The sequence below is a fragment of the Lupinus angustifolius genome, chromosome LG07 (assembly GCF_001865875.1).
Source record: "Lupinus angustifolius cultivar Tanjil chromosome LG07, LupAngTanjil_v1.0, whole genome shotgun sequence".
Lineage (NCBI taxonomy): Eukaryota > Viridiplantae > Streptophyta > Magnoliopsida > Fabales > Fabaceae > Lupinus > Lupinus angustifolius.
This window is the reverse complement of record NC_032015.1, coordinates 351,609-368,693: the sequence shown is the minus strand read 5'-3', so window position 1 is coordinate 368,693 and position 17,085 is coordinate 351,609. Positions and strand designations below refer to the sequence as shown.

Genomic DNA, 17,085 nt, shown 5'->3' with positions numbered 1-17,085 from the left:
AATGAAAGAGTTTGACTAACTTAGCTGCACTCTTATGGTATGCAAAATATTGCTTGATAAAGAAAGAAGTAAATAAAATAAAGGGAAGGCATGCCCTCAAAGAAATTTATTGATTTGAATTAGTATGTAGATTTAAACTATTAAATGTACATATAATTGATGATTAGAACGAAGAATAAGTTTAAAAGTTTACTTTTGGAGTAAGTGGATACCCACTATATAATAAATGTGTAGCCAAGAATTCGAAATTCTAATTAAGATAACAACTATGTGCAGGAAAAGCAGCAATTTAAGATTATACAATTGAGGTTAGTAATTCTAATTCTAATTAGAGGAATGTTGAAGGGCAGATAGCATATTAGAGGAAGAGTGCATACGCTCACAAAAAAAGTAGCATCTAGAATGATTTTAAAATTTGGAATAATAATGGTGCAATGCATTGATCTTTTATTTATCTTCTAAAACATTTGTTCATGCTTTTTAAGATCCCTTTTTTTTCTTTTCTGATTTTGGTTTATGTATGATGGGAAAAATAATACATATGTTGAGGAACAATCTTCAATAACAAGTTCTGGTTCTATTAAAAAATTCTTTGTTTTGTTTGTTTCGCCAACAACAACAAGACGGTAAACAATGAATGAAGAGAATAAATGTGTATAAATGGTACTGTTTCTTTATGTCATGCTTGATTTCTTTCTTCATTAATTTTTTCATATGGATAGTGGAAGAATTCCTGTAACTGCAACAAGATACACACTTGCAAAACTTGGTAAACCAATCTTTTTGCAAGTGTTTATGCTTTTATATCAAAGAGTTAAAAAGATTTGTGTGTTCCATGAATTCAGTCCTCCAAAGACAAAAGTGTTAGTGTCATTACTTCAAAGGTTTGCGTCACCAAATAAATTCCTTAAAAGTTTTATAATGCTATCATGTACTATAAAATTAAGCCTCAGAATATTAAAAATGCCACCAATTAAGTCCTAGAAGAGTGCAAGAATATGGTGACGTTTTGAAACCAAATTGAGAAAGAGCTTTTCAAATATGATACCAAGTAGGTTGTTCATTTCGTTTCAGTTTTCATAGGATGCAGCTTTTAATGAAGCAAGAATATGTAAGTTTTATTCTTGCACTTCCCATGTTCAAAATTATTACAAAGAGTGGTTCAACATTCATTACCATGTTGATGAGTAGAGAGAAAACAAAGCTTAGCCTTTGCAGAACAGAGGAGGGACCTAGAAACTTATCTTAAGCTAGAAAAATTAGGGAGAAATTTTGTTCAGAGAAAAATTTACAAGATCATGAGTAACATGAATGCATTGATTTGTTAGCTAAAATGTTTATCATGTTTCATACAATAAATTCTATAAAAGAAGATACTTCTTTCAAACATATAATTTCAAGAACATTAGTTACGTTTTGCCAAGTTGCCCTGTGAACTTGGATGGTAATTATGGTAACACTGCTGTGGCACATTTTATTTATTTAAAAGAGTTTCCTAACATCCATGGATAAAGGTTATTTGCAGATACAATGTAGGACAAATCTACTATCCATAACCATAAGCATGTATATTTCTAAAGAATACAAAAAACTTCATCTAACAACCCCCCAACCAAACTTTCAAACATAATCATATCACTAAGTCTGTATAAGAACAATGGTCCAACCTCATGCTTGTATCAACTAAACAGGTTTTGTGTTGAATAATTCACAAGTTTTTGAAGGCAATGAGGCTTACCCTGGTTTATGGTATTGGCTAGAATTAAATTATAGGAACCTGTACCGAATACACACAACGAGTGACTTCACCATCCGAAAAACCCTCTTCATACAGCATAATGTTGATTCCTAGAAGCCATATTAGCAACCTGAGCCTGCAACTGCGCAGCTCTAACTTTCGCGACCATAGCTCGGTGAAAGAACTGTTCTCTCGACAATGCCCTCACACTCCTCAAGTACTGATCAAACGGTACACTCCCAACCTGAACCGCCTTATCCAATGCATAGAGAGTATCTTCGATAGCCAAATCAGAAGCAGTGCAATCAAGCATCTGCTTAGAAAGCACATCAACACATTCAAAAGCATCTTCCACATTCTCCAAACTCCTGAATTTCTTCCCTTGATTATCTCTCAACCATCCTTCAATAACATCACTATTCATCAAAACCATCTGCAATTGCTGCTCCAAACCTTCCATCTCATCACGCATTCCCTTCAAACCTTTATTAAGCTGATCCTCTCTTTGCTTCAACACTCCTTGCACACTAAATAAACCTTCCATTTCGCCCTCCCTTGTCTTCCTCAACCCAACAACATCACCATGCACTATCTCCACAAGCTTGTTAATTGCATTCCTCTTAAACACCTCACTTTGATCCTCACCATGATGAGATGTCGTCGTTGTCGGCGAAGGCTGAACCCTTCCAGAACCAGAAGCATAAGGGGAAGGAGGATAATTATTAGGAGGAATAGAAGGGCGAGAATACCCAGATGAAAAAGCCCCCGGATTGGAAGACCCGGATGAAAAAGAATCGAAATTGGGGCTAGGGTTAGGGTTAGGGTTATGAGAAGGGGGTGTACGTGGGGCCCTGCGTTGAGAGAAGAGAGGAGGATCAGCGGCGAAGGTGAGACTCAAGGCGCGAACAAGATCAACGAGATTGGAGCTAGGGTAGATCCAATTGTGGAGATAAGGGAGTGAAACCAAACCAGAAGGGTTAACGTGAGAGTGCGGGCGCTTGATAACCATGTCGCGCGTGGGGTTCACGTAGACGCAAGGAGGGTGGCGAGGGTATGATTCCATAAGCCAGATGACGACGGGGATGTTGTAGGTGACGCCCTGGTAGGGCATGGGGACGGTGCCATCGGATTGGAGGAGGTTGACGGAGCGGCCGTCGTTGTGGGTGAAGGTGGCGGTTTTGGGTTCTAAGGAAGGGAAGGAGGTGGTGAGAGAGAGGAGGTGGTGGCGGATGAGCCATTTGGTGTCTTCGGAATAAGGGAGGGCGGAGGGGCCGCGTTGAGAGAGGGCTGAGCTCAGGAATTGTTGGGTGAGTTGTGGGTTCGGCGATTCAACCGCCGGTGGAACCATCGTTGTTATATAAGTCCAACCAAATCGCATATCATTCTTTACTATTCAAAATCAAAACCTTGCTTTACGCCTTCTCAAAACAACGTCACTTTTTGTTTTGTTTTTTATTTCCTACGGTAATTCTTGCACTGGAAAATCACTTTTGTTGCTTTTAGTTATTTATTATTTTAATTTGTGTAAATAATTTAACATAACCTAAATATAAATATTATTCGTAGGGAAGTGTTTTACTAATTGGATTTTGAGAGAAAAGAAATAAATAATTTACTACCATAAATATATTTGTAAATGAGCATATAGTTAACCGCTATCTATTGATGACTAATATATAGAAAGAAATGACAAGTAATCATTGGAAGTTCCTTTCCCAGTGATTTGGCTATTGGCTTTAACTAGTCATGGATGTTTTTAATTTGACATTGGGGTTATCCAAAAAACCAACGGCCAAGTAGAAAGCTATATAGTAATATTATTGTAGTGTTATTATCTACACAAGATCGCCACAAAGGCATCAAAATTTGGTATGCTATATATACCAGATTGTCTATTACTTTAGGAGTTTAGGACAACGTTGCCCTTTTAATACATCATGAGAGGAAGGTAAAAGAATATTATGATCATGCTTTAAATTAAGTTTGTAAAAATAAAATAACCACTTGCTGGTTTATATTGTTCTTATCAGAAAATACACGTATTGTGAAAGGAGGCATTTCTCACTACATTTTACACTTATCGCTCTCTCTCTTCTTCATATATATTCAATATAGAGTTAATGTCGAGGGTAGTAACATTTTTAATATAATAACAACTTTAATAATAATTATTAAAATATATATCATAAATCAATTCAAAGTAATTTAAAACTACATCAAATAATTGTGTCATTGTAGATAAATTAAAATAAAACATGGATAATGATTACGCAGAATAGAATGGATAATGATAACAAGATTAAAATAATAATTAAATAATAGACCTTATTTGGTATATCAATGGATAATGACAACATCATTTATGACATTTCGATATATAATTCAGATCGATAAATATACAAATTGCTTTTTAAAAAAATAAGTAAAAACCTTCCATTAATCTTATCTCTTTCTTATTTATTTAGTATTAAAAAATATTAGCTAAATTCAAATATCAGATTAGTTGTGTAAGGCAAAGATTCTAAAACATCGTATTACGCAGGAGAAAACCTTATATAATATTAAGTAAAAATATTTGTTACGATAAAATTATATTTTGGATAAGCGATTTCCCATAGAAATGAGGAATTATTAATAAATGTGTATCTTCTGATATAAAGGTTTTGATCGGCATAATAATTTTATTGAAGACACCACAATACAAAAAGTATTCCCATACACTACGATCCCCGATCTTTGTAACTAAGATCAAAACGACAACGCAATAGACAAAACGACAAATATGATATGAGATCTAAGAGAGTTGACCGCAATCAGCGATGGTGACAGGCTTCGAGGTTCTTCCACCACCAGATCCAACCTTCTCGATCGCTTTCACAACTTCATATCCTTCCACAACTTGACCAAACACAACGTGCTTCCCATCAAGCCACGCTGTCTTCGCCGTGCATATGAAAAACTGAGATCCATTCGTTCCAGGTCCAGCATTCGCCATTGACAACACTCCTGGACCCGTGTGCTTCTTGATGAAGTTCTCATCGGCGAATTTGGCGCCGTAGATGGATTCACCTCCGGTTCCGTTTCCGGCGGTGAAATCACCTCCCTGGCACATGAAGTCAGGGATGACGCGATGGAAGGATGATCCCTTGAAGTGGAGTGGCTTGCCACTGCGGCCGATTCCCTTCTCGCCGGTGCACAGGGCGCGGAAGTTCTCGGCGGTGCGAGGGGTTGTATCGGCGTAGAGCTCCATGATGATGCGGCCAGCAGGGGCGCCGCCGACGGCCATATCGAAGAAAACCTTAGGGTTTGACATAGTAACAGAGATTGAGATCCGATTGAAGAAGAGGGATTAGGGTTTGGTGGAGGTTTAGGAGAAAGGGAGAGAGATTTATAACAGCTGGAGTGAGCGTTGGATTTGGACACGTGGCGGATTTTGAATGAAGGGATGTAACGGTGGTTAGGTTCGGAAGTGACTAGGGTTAGTGGTGCGGATCCAAGGAGAGGGATATGCTTTCGTTACCTACAATTGGTGTGGGCTTTGGGCTTTGGGCTTTTTTCAGGCCCTAAATGATGCCCCTTCTTGAAGAAAATTGATATGTGGAAAGCGATTTACATTGATTAATTTCTGCAGGGGGCTTCTGAGCAAGATCCAATTCCAATTATTTGTTGTTCTAAGGAATACGGATTCTCTCCATGTGAGTGCTATATAATAATACATAAAATATCATATATAATTATATTTATATCTCTTTATTTATTATAAAATTACATTTTTATTATTAAAAAATATGAGTAAAAATAACTACTTGTCTATAAGAGTATCTTCTTATTAAGTATAGGAGACCAATGACAATTAATCCCTCACCCCTCCAAACAAATATGAAAGCTTATATTTAAGTATTAAAAAATGCAAATATGCAATCCTTCTTAAATGCATAGAAAGGTTAACAAAAAGTTAGGTTGAGGATAAAGCCTTGGGAAGATATCAAATCACTTGTTACATTTTTATTGGACAATCATGTTTTATATTTACTTAATATCCTTGAATTTGAACGATAAAATGTCAAACAAATACACTAGACAATATGACACTATAAATAAATGCATCAGAAATATACTTGGAGTAATTTCTATTGTAGAAAATATGGTAGTCACACAAATTAGATAATTTGAACATGTGTGGAGGAACCCATAAAAATAAGACATAATAAAACATGCATACATATTTTGTTAACCCCAATGCGATCTAGTTCTGCAGTGTAGCCTATGGATGAGGAGAAAATGGAGGCAGTGGAGGCCATTTTCCAAACTTGGGGTGATGGAAAAAGCTCTTTGGAAATGGCAGCTTCTTGAATGGAGGCAACTTTGGAAAAGGAGGAAGAGGTTTAAAAAATGGTGGTTTATAAATTGGAACGTGTGGTATAAGGGGATGCTTAAATTTTGGAGGTAGAAGTGGATGAATAAACTTTGGTGGATATGGCTTCTTGAAAATGGGAATTGGAGGAGGAAGAGGTTTCTTGTATGTTGGTGTTGGTGGAGGAATTGGCTTATGATATATTGGCACAGGTGGAGGAATTGGCTTATGATATATTGGCACAGGCGGAGGAAGAGGCTTCTTGTATGTTGGTGTTGGTGGAGGAATTGGCTTATGATATATTGGCACAGGTGGAGGAATTGGCTTATGATATATTGGCACAGGCGGAGGAAGAGGCTTCTTGTATGTTGGTGTTGGTGGAGGAATTGGCTTATGATATATTGGCACAGGTGGAGGAAGAGGTTTCTCATATACCGGCACTGGTGGAGGAAGAGGTTTATGATATGTTGGCACCGGTGGTGGAAGTGGTTTATGATATATTGGCGCAGGTGGAGGAATAGGCTTTACATGTACTGGCACTGGTGGAGGAAGTGGTTTCTCATATACCGGCACAGGAGGAGGAAGGAGAGGGTGCTTAGGGAAGAACGTTGGTGGGAATGGTGGAAAGACTTTAGGAGGAAGGAGAGGGTGCTTATGCAAAAACTTTGGTGGGAATGGTGGAAAAACTTTAGGAGGGAAGGAGAAATGTGGAAGGTGGGGAAGTTTATGCAAGAGTGGATGTTTGAAGAAAGGCCAAAAGAAGGAAGAAGTGCAGGTCAATGATGCAAATTTGAGTTTCCCTGCAGTAGTAAGGGTGTGTTTGTCACCATCTTTTGAATCAATGATAATTTTGGACTGGTCCAGGCCATGGTGGGCAGAACAAGGTGCAGCTGATGCACTATGTAGCTGTGCATAGCATTCTTCTTTCATCTCGCCATCTTTTACAATCTCATTAGGAAGGGATACCCTAAAGTTCCCATTTTTGTCAAGTTCACCATCCCCTCTGGTTTTGAAGTGTTCATTTGCTGTCTTGCACTCTACAGTTACACGCAACCCTACACAAAAGTAGTTCACAAATTTGTTACATTCTAGACTTTGACTTACATTAACCATGCTCTATTGAAGTAAAAAAAAAATTAATTTTTTTCACTTCCAAATGGTTAAAAGGAAACATGCATCTCAAATTCTTATATATGGTTTTGTATATCTCACATGTCTTACATAGTAAAAATCTACACACCAAATAATTGGTCACATGATGGGGTCTCTATATGTACTCTCTAAGTACTGATACACTGAAGTGGTTAAAAAAATAAGGTACTATATAATGATACAGTGAAGAGGTTGAAATAAAAAATGCATGTACTATGAAACAAGGTACCTGAAAAAGCCTGGCTAGTTTTAATATTGTACTCTTTGCAGTCTGTGCATTCTCCCAATCCAACTACCTTAACTGTTGTACTATGCTCTGCATGGCAAAAATCTAGTAACACAAAAAACAAGGACAACCAGAAGCACACAAGTGCAGCTACTTGTTGGGTAAGAATCTTCATAGGGAAGTGCAATAAAGGAAAAGAATAAGGCAAAAGTTGGAACTTAGAAGCTGATAAGCTTCTATGGTGAGTACTGAATGATTCATAAGCCTGATATATATAGCAGTTTTGCATATGATCTCTGAAGGTGAAATTAAGAACATCACATGGTGCAAGGGACCATTTATGTGACTATGATCCTCAAAAGAAAACGACATTAACTTGGATACCAGCTTCCACAAGCAAATTACATTACCTTTCATTCAATGCGTTAGGCCTCAACCGCACAGAGATGAATGCATCTTTAGGTGAAATATCTGTCTCCACCTACTTAAAATGGCTACAATAAATGCTTTGTATAAATTTGAAGCTGGAATTGATTTCAATATAAGGTGTGAGCTTCAAACATGTGGAATTTCTTACCTTATCAACACTATATTATATTATTATCAAGATACAATATATTACTGGTAGAGTCATATGCATATCTCCCATTCCACCGATCTATGCTAAGCACATCAGAGAATAACACGACCATAAAAAGATGTAAATAAGTCAATTATAACTATAGTTGAGGGTTCGATTCTTAGGTTGTCATAAACTTCGAAAGAGATTAATTTCTTACCAAAACTAAAAGCATTTAACACAAGCTAAAAGCACAAGCTAGCAATAATTTCATGTCAATATTAGCACAAGCTAAAAGCATTTAATAACAAACATATAGCAATTAACTTAGCTAAAAATGTAATATATATAAATTATTTAATTAAAAAATAAATTTATAAATATGCGGGTACCCGTTACGATTATTTTAGCGGTACCGATGGGGCGTGTATTTTTGTCATCCCAACGCAACTTCTATAATGGTTCAACACTGCCATCCTGTCAGTTGAATCTAGGTTCCCAATTATTTCATGCATCAACGGGGGAGAAATTTATGAGGCATTAATTTACATTAAGCAACATAAGCTTCAATCTCATTTAGAAAACCACTTCTCATCTGTTTTTCACTGTGTTAGACAATAAACAACTGTGATTGATGAAGTGTGTAATAAAGATGGAAACTTCTGAATTTTGTTTGATGGACATTATTGTGTAATACTAATGAATGACATAATTAAAATGAGTTGTAAAAAACATGATGAAAACCAGTAATAACTAAGCTCCAAATATCTGTCTATTATGAATTACAGTATTAGTGAAGGTAAAGAAGTGTAAAAAACATTTATGATATCCTCACGTTCATTTTCCAACTTCTAATGTTTAAAGTCTAACTTTGGTCGTTTATCAAAACAAAAAATGTCTTAACTTTCACAAACACGGAATAATGGAACGTGCTTGGAAAAAAGTATATCCCATGGGTACAATATAAAGTCAAGGAAGACATGGATCAGAAACCAAAAATCCGCCTACAATCAACACAAAAGTATTAATAAACTGAACATTATCTAACAGAAAGGTAGGTCATTTCAACCTAAATTGTATAACTACTTCCTCTTGCTCTCTTAAACTCTTCAACCTAGCCTGAGTTACAGGAGTGTATATTTGAGAATATTTGTTTATCTACTTCTTCTTCTTTGATTTGTTTGCCTGAGACTGAGTATATGCAGTTCCCTGCATGCCCAAATACAATACAAAAACAAGTTATAATGGTACTTATAGGCTCAGTCGGGGCTCGAACTAATAATATACACATTTCACCCACAAGTGTGGAAATAATAGCAAAGCATAGGTACCGACCTGGAGCCACTCATCCAAGGACGCATCTGCACTCCTAGTCCCAACTTCAACTTTAGGAGCCCTCTTTGTTTTCTGCACAAATATTTATGCGCACACATGAGAATATTAGAAGCAGTAATCAAACAAATAGAATTTAATTTACAAGTGCACAACTTATTGAGGAAGAATTGTATGCCAAATCCCTGTTTGAATGAAAGTAGAGTTCAGCCTCACTTTTGAATGAACTCAGAGTTATCAAGTGACAAAATACTTTTTTAGATGTAGGGTCATCATAACAAACCACCACATTTAGCAAGTATAAATACATAAAAAGCGCATCACATGATTGTCTATGACTTGGGACCTCATGACAAATAGTAGTTCACAAATCCAACAAATAAATATGAAATGGCAATTATGTAGGTAACTCTCTCATAGCAGAGTATTAAAAAAACAAAAACAAAATAATAGAGAAGATTGCAGTACCTTGGATAGGCTTTCAATTTTACCATGAATCCATATCCCAAGGAGGGCAAGGAGGGAAGCTCCTAGAGTAACAAGAAAAACAGATTCTATGCTGAGAAAAGCACCAGCCTCAACAACTTCAATTGTGCCATTATAGAAAGTACTCTGGTATGGTTGCTGATCTATCTCGTACACAATGGTGCCCACAAGATCAAAATTTCCAGGCTACATAGTAGAAAAATCAGTAGGCATAAGGGGCATAGAAGTACTTTATGAAATCACATGTAGAAAAATTAAAAGCAACACCCTTAAATAATGGGTATTACCTGCAAGAACTTGCTGACAGCAAATAAGTATGGGAAAGTAGCCTGTGCTGAGGCTGGGACTTTACCATTGTTGAAAACCTGCAATTAAAACAACACCTTACGATTAAATTATTTATGCAAAACATTTCCAAAACAGAATAGTGACACTAAAAGAATATCACAAAACCCTAATTTCCTCAAGCAAAGTGGACAGCGTGTGAAATGACATATTAATTGGTTCAAGGTATTCAATGTCCCCTCGAATGGACATAGAGTCTAGGGAACTACTTTAGATGGCGGGGCATCATCTAAACTAACAAAAAATAATATGCTACAGTATTTTCTGGATGAGATACAAAGAAAATGATCATAGAAACGTCCTCAGACACCTTTTTTATGCAACAGCAAGGGTCTTATAAGAAGTGATTCCTTCTGGAAGATGAATAAAACTGAAAGTAATATTTGCAGTATAATTCTTGAAAACAGATAAAAAACGAAGTCAAAAAGGAGATTCAGTAACCAATTATTACCTGAGTAGTGAGATTCTGGACAAGCAAACGATGATCATAGGCAAGGTGAACACTAGCCTTAATTGCAATAACATTCAAGCTTGAGTCCCCTGTTTCAGTCCATACAATGAATGAAATCAGCTAATGCATGTTTCTCTATTAGTTTATGTGCTCCCCAACAACGGGGAACCTAGAAACCAGTAAGAAAATTACACATTAGAATCACAAAAATGAAGAGATGCTCATGTTCAAATGAGTGTTATAAGACTTGGATGGAAGGCATAATTACAAAACAATGACAAGCAAGACAATTAAGAAACCTAGAACATTAAACAGCAATGCTAAATGCACCAACGAGTATCAAATTTGAATGAATTACCATCATTTTTGACACCGACAAGAAGCTCTGTCTCCTCTCCAGCTGTTACCACTGCAACATTTGAGCAAATAATAAATTTAACCAATCATCAAATAAAACTAAAGATAATACATTAGAAACTATGTATCTCTGTGCACAAGAAAGAAAAATTCTTACATCTTGCACTATTTTTTGGAAATACACTGATTGTATCGATTCCTGGAGCAGGATTGAAACTCTCATCGCCAAAATCTTTGACATCGTCACCAACAGCACCGATATCACTTGCTTCTTCAGTTGCCTGCACAGCTTCATCTGAGTCTGTCTGACATCTACCAACTAGCAAGTGGAAAAGAAACAAATTTAATCATAGTCATGCATGCACAAAATACAATACAACATTCTTATCAAGTAGTTGAGAGATATATTGAGATCCAAGGGAGCAAATGGAATAATAAATAACAGAGAGAATCATATACAAGCGCAACGTCAAGTTTCCGGAGAAAAAAAATATGCTGATTTAACAACCGTGTATCTTAAACATGAAAATTATAGTGAAGTAAACAAAACCAGATAAATACATCATTCTTTCACTTGTATACAATTTGTCACCACTCTAAGTAGCCCTAACTTTAGTAAAAATTCAACATTGGATTTATTCAAATGTGACAGAATACTTTCCACAATTGGTTCCAAATACCCAAAAGAAGGGAAAAAATCAACCTGCAATATGCCTGATTATTACAATGCCCATGATTAAAAAACGAATTTTTTGACATTCTCTAACTTCAAAGTGGGTAATGCCGTGTCATCATATAATCAATCAAAGGGGATCAAAATTTATGGTCATAATCACAGTAGTTAAAATTTGAACAGATATAAGTTAGGTTATAAACAACTAGAAAGGAAGATAAAATAGTTGTCATGAATCGAATAAGAGATGAAAGAAATGGTAACATAAATGAATGGTGGCTAAAGTGGATCTAGATCTAGAAAAAGAAGAAGCAAACCTTGAAGGAGAGGGGAAGCGAGAAGGAGAAGAGCGAGAGAGAAAATCCATAAGTGATTGAAAGAAACCATCGTGGTAGTGGGTCTCACAATTGCAAATGAAACGTGTGGAATTTTCAACGCTCAAATACAGAAACTTGTAATTGTGCTGTTACAAAAGTGAAAGAGATTTCTTTATATTTAATATTGAATTAATCGGAAACAAATAAAATAATTTTCTAATGATAATATAAAATATTTTATGAATATTTAAATATTCTTTGGATATTTTCTCACCATCTTTTATCAACCAAATTTTCTTAACTTCTTTTTCTTTAAATTTATTTATTTTAGGGATCTAATTGGATATTATACTACTAGATTAATGTGTTATTGATTAAATTTAAGTTTGCAGTTTGTTGAAGAAATACATGTAGCTAAACAAATAATTCATACTTCTTAACCACCTTAAAGGTTGATTGACAATTATATGCACCAATATTTATACTTTGATAATACAGAGATTTGTATATATTCATTATATTATCTATTATTTATTAAAAAAATTAAAAATCAATAGTAATTAAATATGAATTATGAATAAGAAAGTAATTAGATTTTATATATAATTATTGTATATATTTTACTCTTTATGTAATTATTATACCAGTGTATATAGCTAACAAAACCCGAATACAAAATACTGTGAGTGAAAAAACTAAAATAAAAGTTCAAAGTATATAGCTCTATATTATCTTAAATCTAATAACACAATAGCCTATTAGATGTTATTATTCTACAACAAGTCTATGTTGTAAGGCATTGCATATGGTTATTGATTTATTTCACTTTAAATTAAATGGTATTAGAATTTGAATGCCAAAACAAAATAAGACAGAAATAGAGAATATAAATTTTCAAGATTTCATTTTAAACACTTATTAAATTAAGTTAGAGAATATTATCTATTTACTTATCTTTAACCAATTATATATGAATATGGATATAATATTTATGAATTGTCAGTATAAAAATTTATATACATTCAAAATATTATGTATCATTCATTTAATTTCTTTCAATAATATCTAAACATGAATATTATATAACATTATAACAGTATATAAAATTCATATATTAATATATTAGCATATACATCTTTCCTTTATTAATAAAGTAAAACATGTCTACTGATCAAAATAAACAATGTAATAAGATATTATTTGTCAGTGAACCAACTTTATATTATTGAGATAAGATATGATGGTGACTATAGATCAATAAATTAACTTATTTACCAAAAAAATAAGCATTAAAGTAAATATATTTTTTTATAAAAAATCCATAAATTTATAGGGCATAATTTAAAAGTCAATAAAAATGATTAATGTCTTGTAGATTTACTTAACTAATCACTCTTCATGCAACCTACAAGCTATAACCCTTTTAGCTTTTAAGGTAATTTGTGAAAGAAGTGAGAATGTTGGATTCACGTTCTTAAATGAGAATCTTGAATTGTCATGTGACCTTTTACACTTTTATGTATAATGATTTTAATGCCATATTTTTTTAAGAATTTAAAATATAGGTACTGATAGTATTATTTTTGTTTAATAGTCAATAATAATTAATAAATTAATTGTGGATAATATATTGATAGTGTATATATATTAAATCTTTTTTCTAACATTTAAATTTTAATAAATGATTTTTTTTGGAAAACTAATCACTTTAACATGAATATTTTATAAGAAACAAATAAATCAACTAAATATGTAAAGTAACTTAGAAATGTGCTAAAAAGAATGTTGATTATAGGATATTAGCGTGTGGATGAGGCATTCCATATATGTTGATCCCATTTTTAGTTTCACAAACTGGTTTTTAAAAATACGTATCGAGTATAAATATTAATTAAAATAAAAAGTATATTATCCTAACATTTATCATACTACATCTTTTCCTTTTACTTTGTTTACATTTTTCTATTTTGTTTAATATTTTATTAAATTTGATGTTGAAACACCTACAAATATTATTACATGTATAGAAACATACATGTCTTTCAAAAAATATACTTTTTATTAGTGAAATGAGAACAACAAATCACAAAAACCAATAGATTTAACATTTTTGCAAAATATTCAATCAAAATGCACAAAAAGTAATTAAGTTTTATCTCATTTGAAACACAACTGAAGTAATAAGTTAAAAATTCATTTATAATACATGAAACTCGTGGGTACCCGTTGTACATACGAGTACACATAAATACCCATATGCATGTACCACCCATACAAGCGGGTATGAGTAAGTTCTCATATTTTGAAACACGTAGCTACTACCCGTGCCTACCCCATAGTTTTGTCTTTTATACATAAGGTTGTATAGATATATCGGAAATGAGTAAGAATTCTCTCTATTAATGAAGATGTAACATAATAACATAACATGAAATAACACTTTTATACTTTTATCTACTATAAAATTACTTTTTTACCATTAAAAATATATAAAAAAACATCATCCTTGTTGATCTGAAATGAGGATAGGGCGAGAAGCATAAATCCGTTGTTTATTCCCATCAGCCAAAACGACAGGGATTTAAGGATCGTTTCACTTTCTTCCCAAAAAGAGGTGTGCATCATCACTATTTGTGTGAGACAGAGAAGATGAAACCACATATCCATCAACACAACACAATGTGGTTTCATCTTCTCTGAGTTTTCAGTGAGGAGGATTCAATGTGATTATAAGAGCCAGAGAACCTTAGAACTTAGGTTAGAATTATAATAATTTTAAATGTCTTTTGGACACATCAAAGGTTGCTGCTTTTGAAGTAAATCACTTACTGTATTCTGATCATTTTGGTTTTTCTGCCTCTCTAAAGTTGAAGTCAATGATTAGCCTCTATGTAAATTACTTTATTGTTTTGGTTCGTTTGTATCCGCAGTTAAACATCTGAAGTCGAATCAATGGATTGTAGTGCTACGAGAAAGACTCAAAAGGCTGACCGAGAGAAGTTGAGGAGGGATCGGTTAAATGAACAGTTTGCAGAACTGGGCAACATTTTAGGTTAATAAACTTCACTTCCTTGGTTTTGAATATTATTTTTTTTCAGATTTTACTTCAGGTTGTATATGCTGATAATTTGTTTAGAATATGTTTTGTTTGTTGCTTCCTTAGAATTTAGTCTTGTAGCTTTCATTCGATGCTAAGAACTTATAAGACAACACCTCTCTTAAATCACTTTGTGCCTGTGGTGTCTCTGTAATGCAGACCCTGATCGGCCAAAAAATGACAAAGCAACCATTCTAGGTGATACAATTCAACTGCTGAATGACCTTTCTTCTCAAGTTATCAAACTCAAGGACGAATATACTGCACTAAATGAAGAATCTGATGAGGTAATATATTCCATTCTTGCTTAGATGAATCTCGTTGATGATTCTGGGACGTAAAATATACTAAGAAAATAATTTTATTTGTTCAATATTCAGCTGGCACAAGAGAAAAATGATCTCAGAGAAGAGAAGGCTTCTCTTAAGTTGGATATTGAGAACTTGAATAATCAGTATCAGCAGCGACTCAGGAGTGTGTTTCCGTGGACTGCAATGGATCATTCAGTTATGATGGCTCCACCATCATATCCGTATCCAATGCCAGTACCAGTCCGTCCCAGTCCAATTCCCATGCAGACAATCCAGCCGTACCCCTATTTTGTTAATCAAAATCCTGCAGTCATCCCCAACCCTTGTTCAACATATGTTCCTTATTTAGCCCCCAACACTGTTGTTGAACAACAATCCACCCAGTATGTATCGCCACCAGTTTATCCAGGAGGTTGGTCCCACGTGTCAAGCAAACAAGACTCCAAACACAAGTCATCCAGGGAGAGCAGGGCTGAAAGAAGTCAGGCTTCTAATGAAGTTACCACAGACCTTGAGTTGAAGACTCCCGGGTCTTCTGCAGATCAGGTTAGTATTTTATTTTCGAGGAAATCTGGTATCTAGTAACCGTCATAGAAGAGGTATTGGATTCATGTGGTGCTAGCTTGTCGGGTTTTACAGGATTTAGCTTCTGGACAAAGAAAGTCCAACAAGTCGGCAAGGAAGGAAAACAGTTCCGTAGAAGGGAGTTCTCTAGGTAGGTGTTCTTCGTCTCATAGCATCCAGGATAGCTCATCAAGTAGTGTAGCTGGGAGCAGAAAGGCTAATGAATGAGAAAGGAACAAAGTGCTTATGCCTTTTGAAGCCACTTTGAAGCTTTTCATTGTACATGTATGCTACTATCCCGTGGTATAAGTCTCTGTTTTCTGTTCCTGACTACAAGTTTTTCTCAGTAGGCTTGAACACTCCCTAATTTAATCATTAACTTTTCAATGGCAGGTTTAATTGTTATGCTCCTATTTTGTTGTACAAAGTACAGAAATTGCTGATGGAAATCAAGGTTGCTCAAAATAAATATTATATAGTCGAAAGGCTCGGGTGACCCATGATTATAAACGATGAAGTGAACAAGTAAAATGGCAGTATTTCACATTGATGCAAAAGAGAAGAAGGAAAATCTCACAAGCAAGCAGCAAATGAGCCAGTTAAACTATCTGTAGGTCAAACTGTGGTTGCAGGATACTTGAATCTTGGTATTATGTGTGAACAAAACAACTAATGAAAATTACAGAAAATGTGTGCAGAAACAAGGTATCTCAATCATAATCAAAGAATGAAAGTTGTGCTTATTTAAAGTGGTGTGTGTAGCGTTTATGTCTTACATTGTTTTTAAACTTAAAGTAGACGATTATGATTCAGGTGAATCTTGCTGTTTTTATTATTACTATTATAAAATTAACCGAAAAATATTGTTTTATTCACCTTGTTGGCCGTGACTGTGAAGACTGAAGAGCATCCAGACCAAAATATTGCACAATTCTAATAATCAGATATTAGGACCTAGAACAATAAAAACTTTATCCATGAATTGTAGACACAAAAAAGTGTACTGTGTGTTTTTGCACCTAATATGACAATATAATTCGATATTTTGTTCATTTAAAATAAAAATATTCGTTTTCTATATGCAGGCACATTGATTCTACACTTATACCCAGATGTAAGGGGT

At 34.4% G+C, this 17,085-nt stretch overlaps 5 protein-coding genes across 6 annotated transcripts; 1 reads left to right on the top strand and 4 right to left on the bottom strand.

Annotated features, from left to right (window-relative positions):
- Positions 1,497–3,149, bottom strand: LOC109353178 (protein ELC-like). Its single transcript, XM_019595385.1, has one exon. The coding sequence runs from the start codon at positions 3,114–3,116 to the stop codon at positions 1,827–1,829; it is 1,290 nt and encodes a 429-aa protein (XP_019450930.1). The 5' UTR covers positions 3,117–3,149; the 3' UTR covers positions 1,497–1,826.
- Positions 4,389–5,117, bottom strand: LOC109353183 (peptidyl-prolyl cis-trans isomerase-like). The gene has a single exon (XM_019595391.1). It carries the CDS (start codon positions 5,049–5,051, stop codon positions 4,533–4,535), a length of 519 nt encoding a protein of 172 aa, XP_019450936.1. The 5' UTR covers positions 5,052–5,117; the 3' UTR covers positions 4,389–4,532.
- LOC109353177 (proline-rich protein 4-like) lies at positions 5,971–7,725 on the bottom strand. 2 transcript variants are annotated; one of them, XM_019595384.1, is made up of 3 exons: positions 7,474–7,725; positions 6,493–7,147; positions 5,971–6,261 (listed from the first exon to the last, which is right to left on the bottom strand). In XM_019595384.1, exons 1-3 carry the CDS (start codon positions 7,643–7,645, stop codon positions 6,003–6,005), a joined length of 1,086 nt encoding a protein of 361 aa, XP_019450929.1. In that variant the 5' UTR covers positions 7,646–7,725; the 3' UTR covers positions 5,971–6,002. The 2 variants fall into 2 exon arrangements, with proteins under 2 accessions (XP_019450929.1, XP_019450928.1); XM_019595383.1 differs by having other exon boundaries at positions 5,971–7,147; positions 7,474–7,724.
- Positions 8,858–12,142, bottom strand: LOC109351713 (translocon-associated protein subunit alpha-like). Its single transcript, XM_019593279.1, has 8 exons — positions 11,991–12,142; positions 11,158–11,319; positions 11,002–11,052; positions 10,644–10,732; positions 10,135–10,212; positions 9,830–10,033; positions 9,365–9,436; positions 8,858–9,238 (listed from the first exon to the last, which is right to left on the bottom strand). Exons 1-8 carry the CDS (start codon positions 12,058–12,060, stop codon positions 9,188–9,190), a joined length of 777 nt encoding a protein of 258 aa, XP_019448824.1. The 5' UTR covers positions 12,061–12,142; the 3' UTR covers positions 8,858–9,187.
- Positions 14,538–17,016, top strand: LOC109353169 (transcription factor bHLH121-like). Its single transcript, XM_019595368.1, has 5 exons — positions 14,538–14,747; positions 14,921–15,042; positions 15,247–15,374; positions 15,468–15,944; positions 16,038–17,016. Exons 2-5 carry the CDS (start codon positions 14,943–14,945, stop codon positions 16,188–16,190), a joined length of 858 nt encoding a protein of 285 aa, XP_019450913.1. The 5' UTR covers positions 14,538–14,747; positions 14,921–14,942; the 3' UTR covers positions 16,191–17,016.

What these genes read in the sequence shown, in the direction of transcription:
- LOC109353183 (XM_019595391.1), bottom strand. Translation starts at nt 5,051, where the DNA reads ATGTCAAACCCTAAGGTTTTCTTCGATATGGCCGTCGGCGGCGCCCCT.
- LOC109353169 (XM_019595368.1), top strand. Translation starts at nt 14,943, where the DNA reads ATGGATTGTAGTGCTACGAGAAAGACTCAAAAGGCTGACCGAGAGAAG. An exon ending in AGAACTGGGCAACATTTTAG is followed by an intron (nt 15,043 to 15,246) that starts GTTAATAAACTT and finishes TCTGTAATGCAG; the next exon opens with ACCCTGATCGGCCAAAAAAT. An exon ending in TAAATGAAGAATCTGATGAG is followed by an intron (nt 15,375 to 15,467) that starts GTAATATATTCC and finishes TTCAATATTCAG; the next exon opens with CTGGCACAAGAGAAAAATGA.
- LOC109353177 (XM_019595383.1), bottom strand. Translation starts at nt 7,645, where the DNA reads ATGAAGATTCTTACCCAACAAGTAGCTGCACTTGTGTGCTTCTGGTTG. An exon ending in AACTAGCCAGGCTTTTTCAG is followed by an intron (nt 7,148 to 7,473) that starts GTACCTTGTTTC and finishes ACTTTTGTGTAG; the next exon opens with GGTTGCGTGTAACTGTAGAG.
- LOC109353178 (XM_019595385.1), bottom strand. Translation starts at nt 3,116, where the DNA reads ATGCGATTTGGTTGGACTTATATAACAACGATGGTTCCACCGGCGGTT.
- LOC109351713 (XM_019593279.1), bottom strand. Translation starts at nt 12,060, where the DNA reads ATGGTTTCTTTCAATCACTTATGGATTTTCTCTCTCGCTCTTCTCCTT. An exon ending in TCCAGAATCTCACTACTCAG is followed by an intron (nt 10,213 to 10,643) that starts GTAATAATTGGT and finishes TTTTAATTGCAG; the next exon opens with GTTTTCAACAATGGTAAAGT. An exon ending in CCTTGGATGAGTGGCTCCAG is followed by an intron (nt 9,239 to 9,364) that starts GTCGGTACCTAT and finishes TTGGGCATGCAG; the next exon opens with GGAACTGCATATACTCAGTC.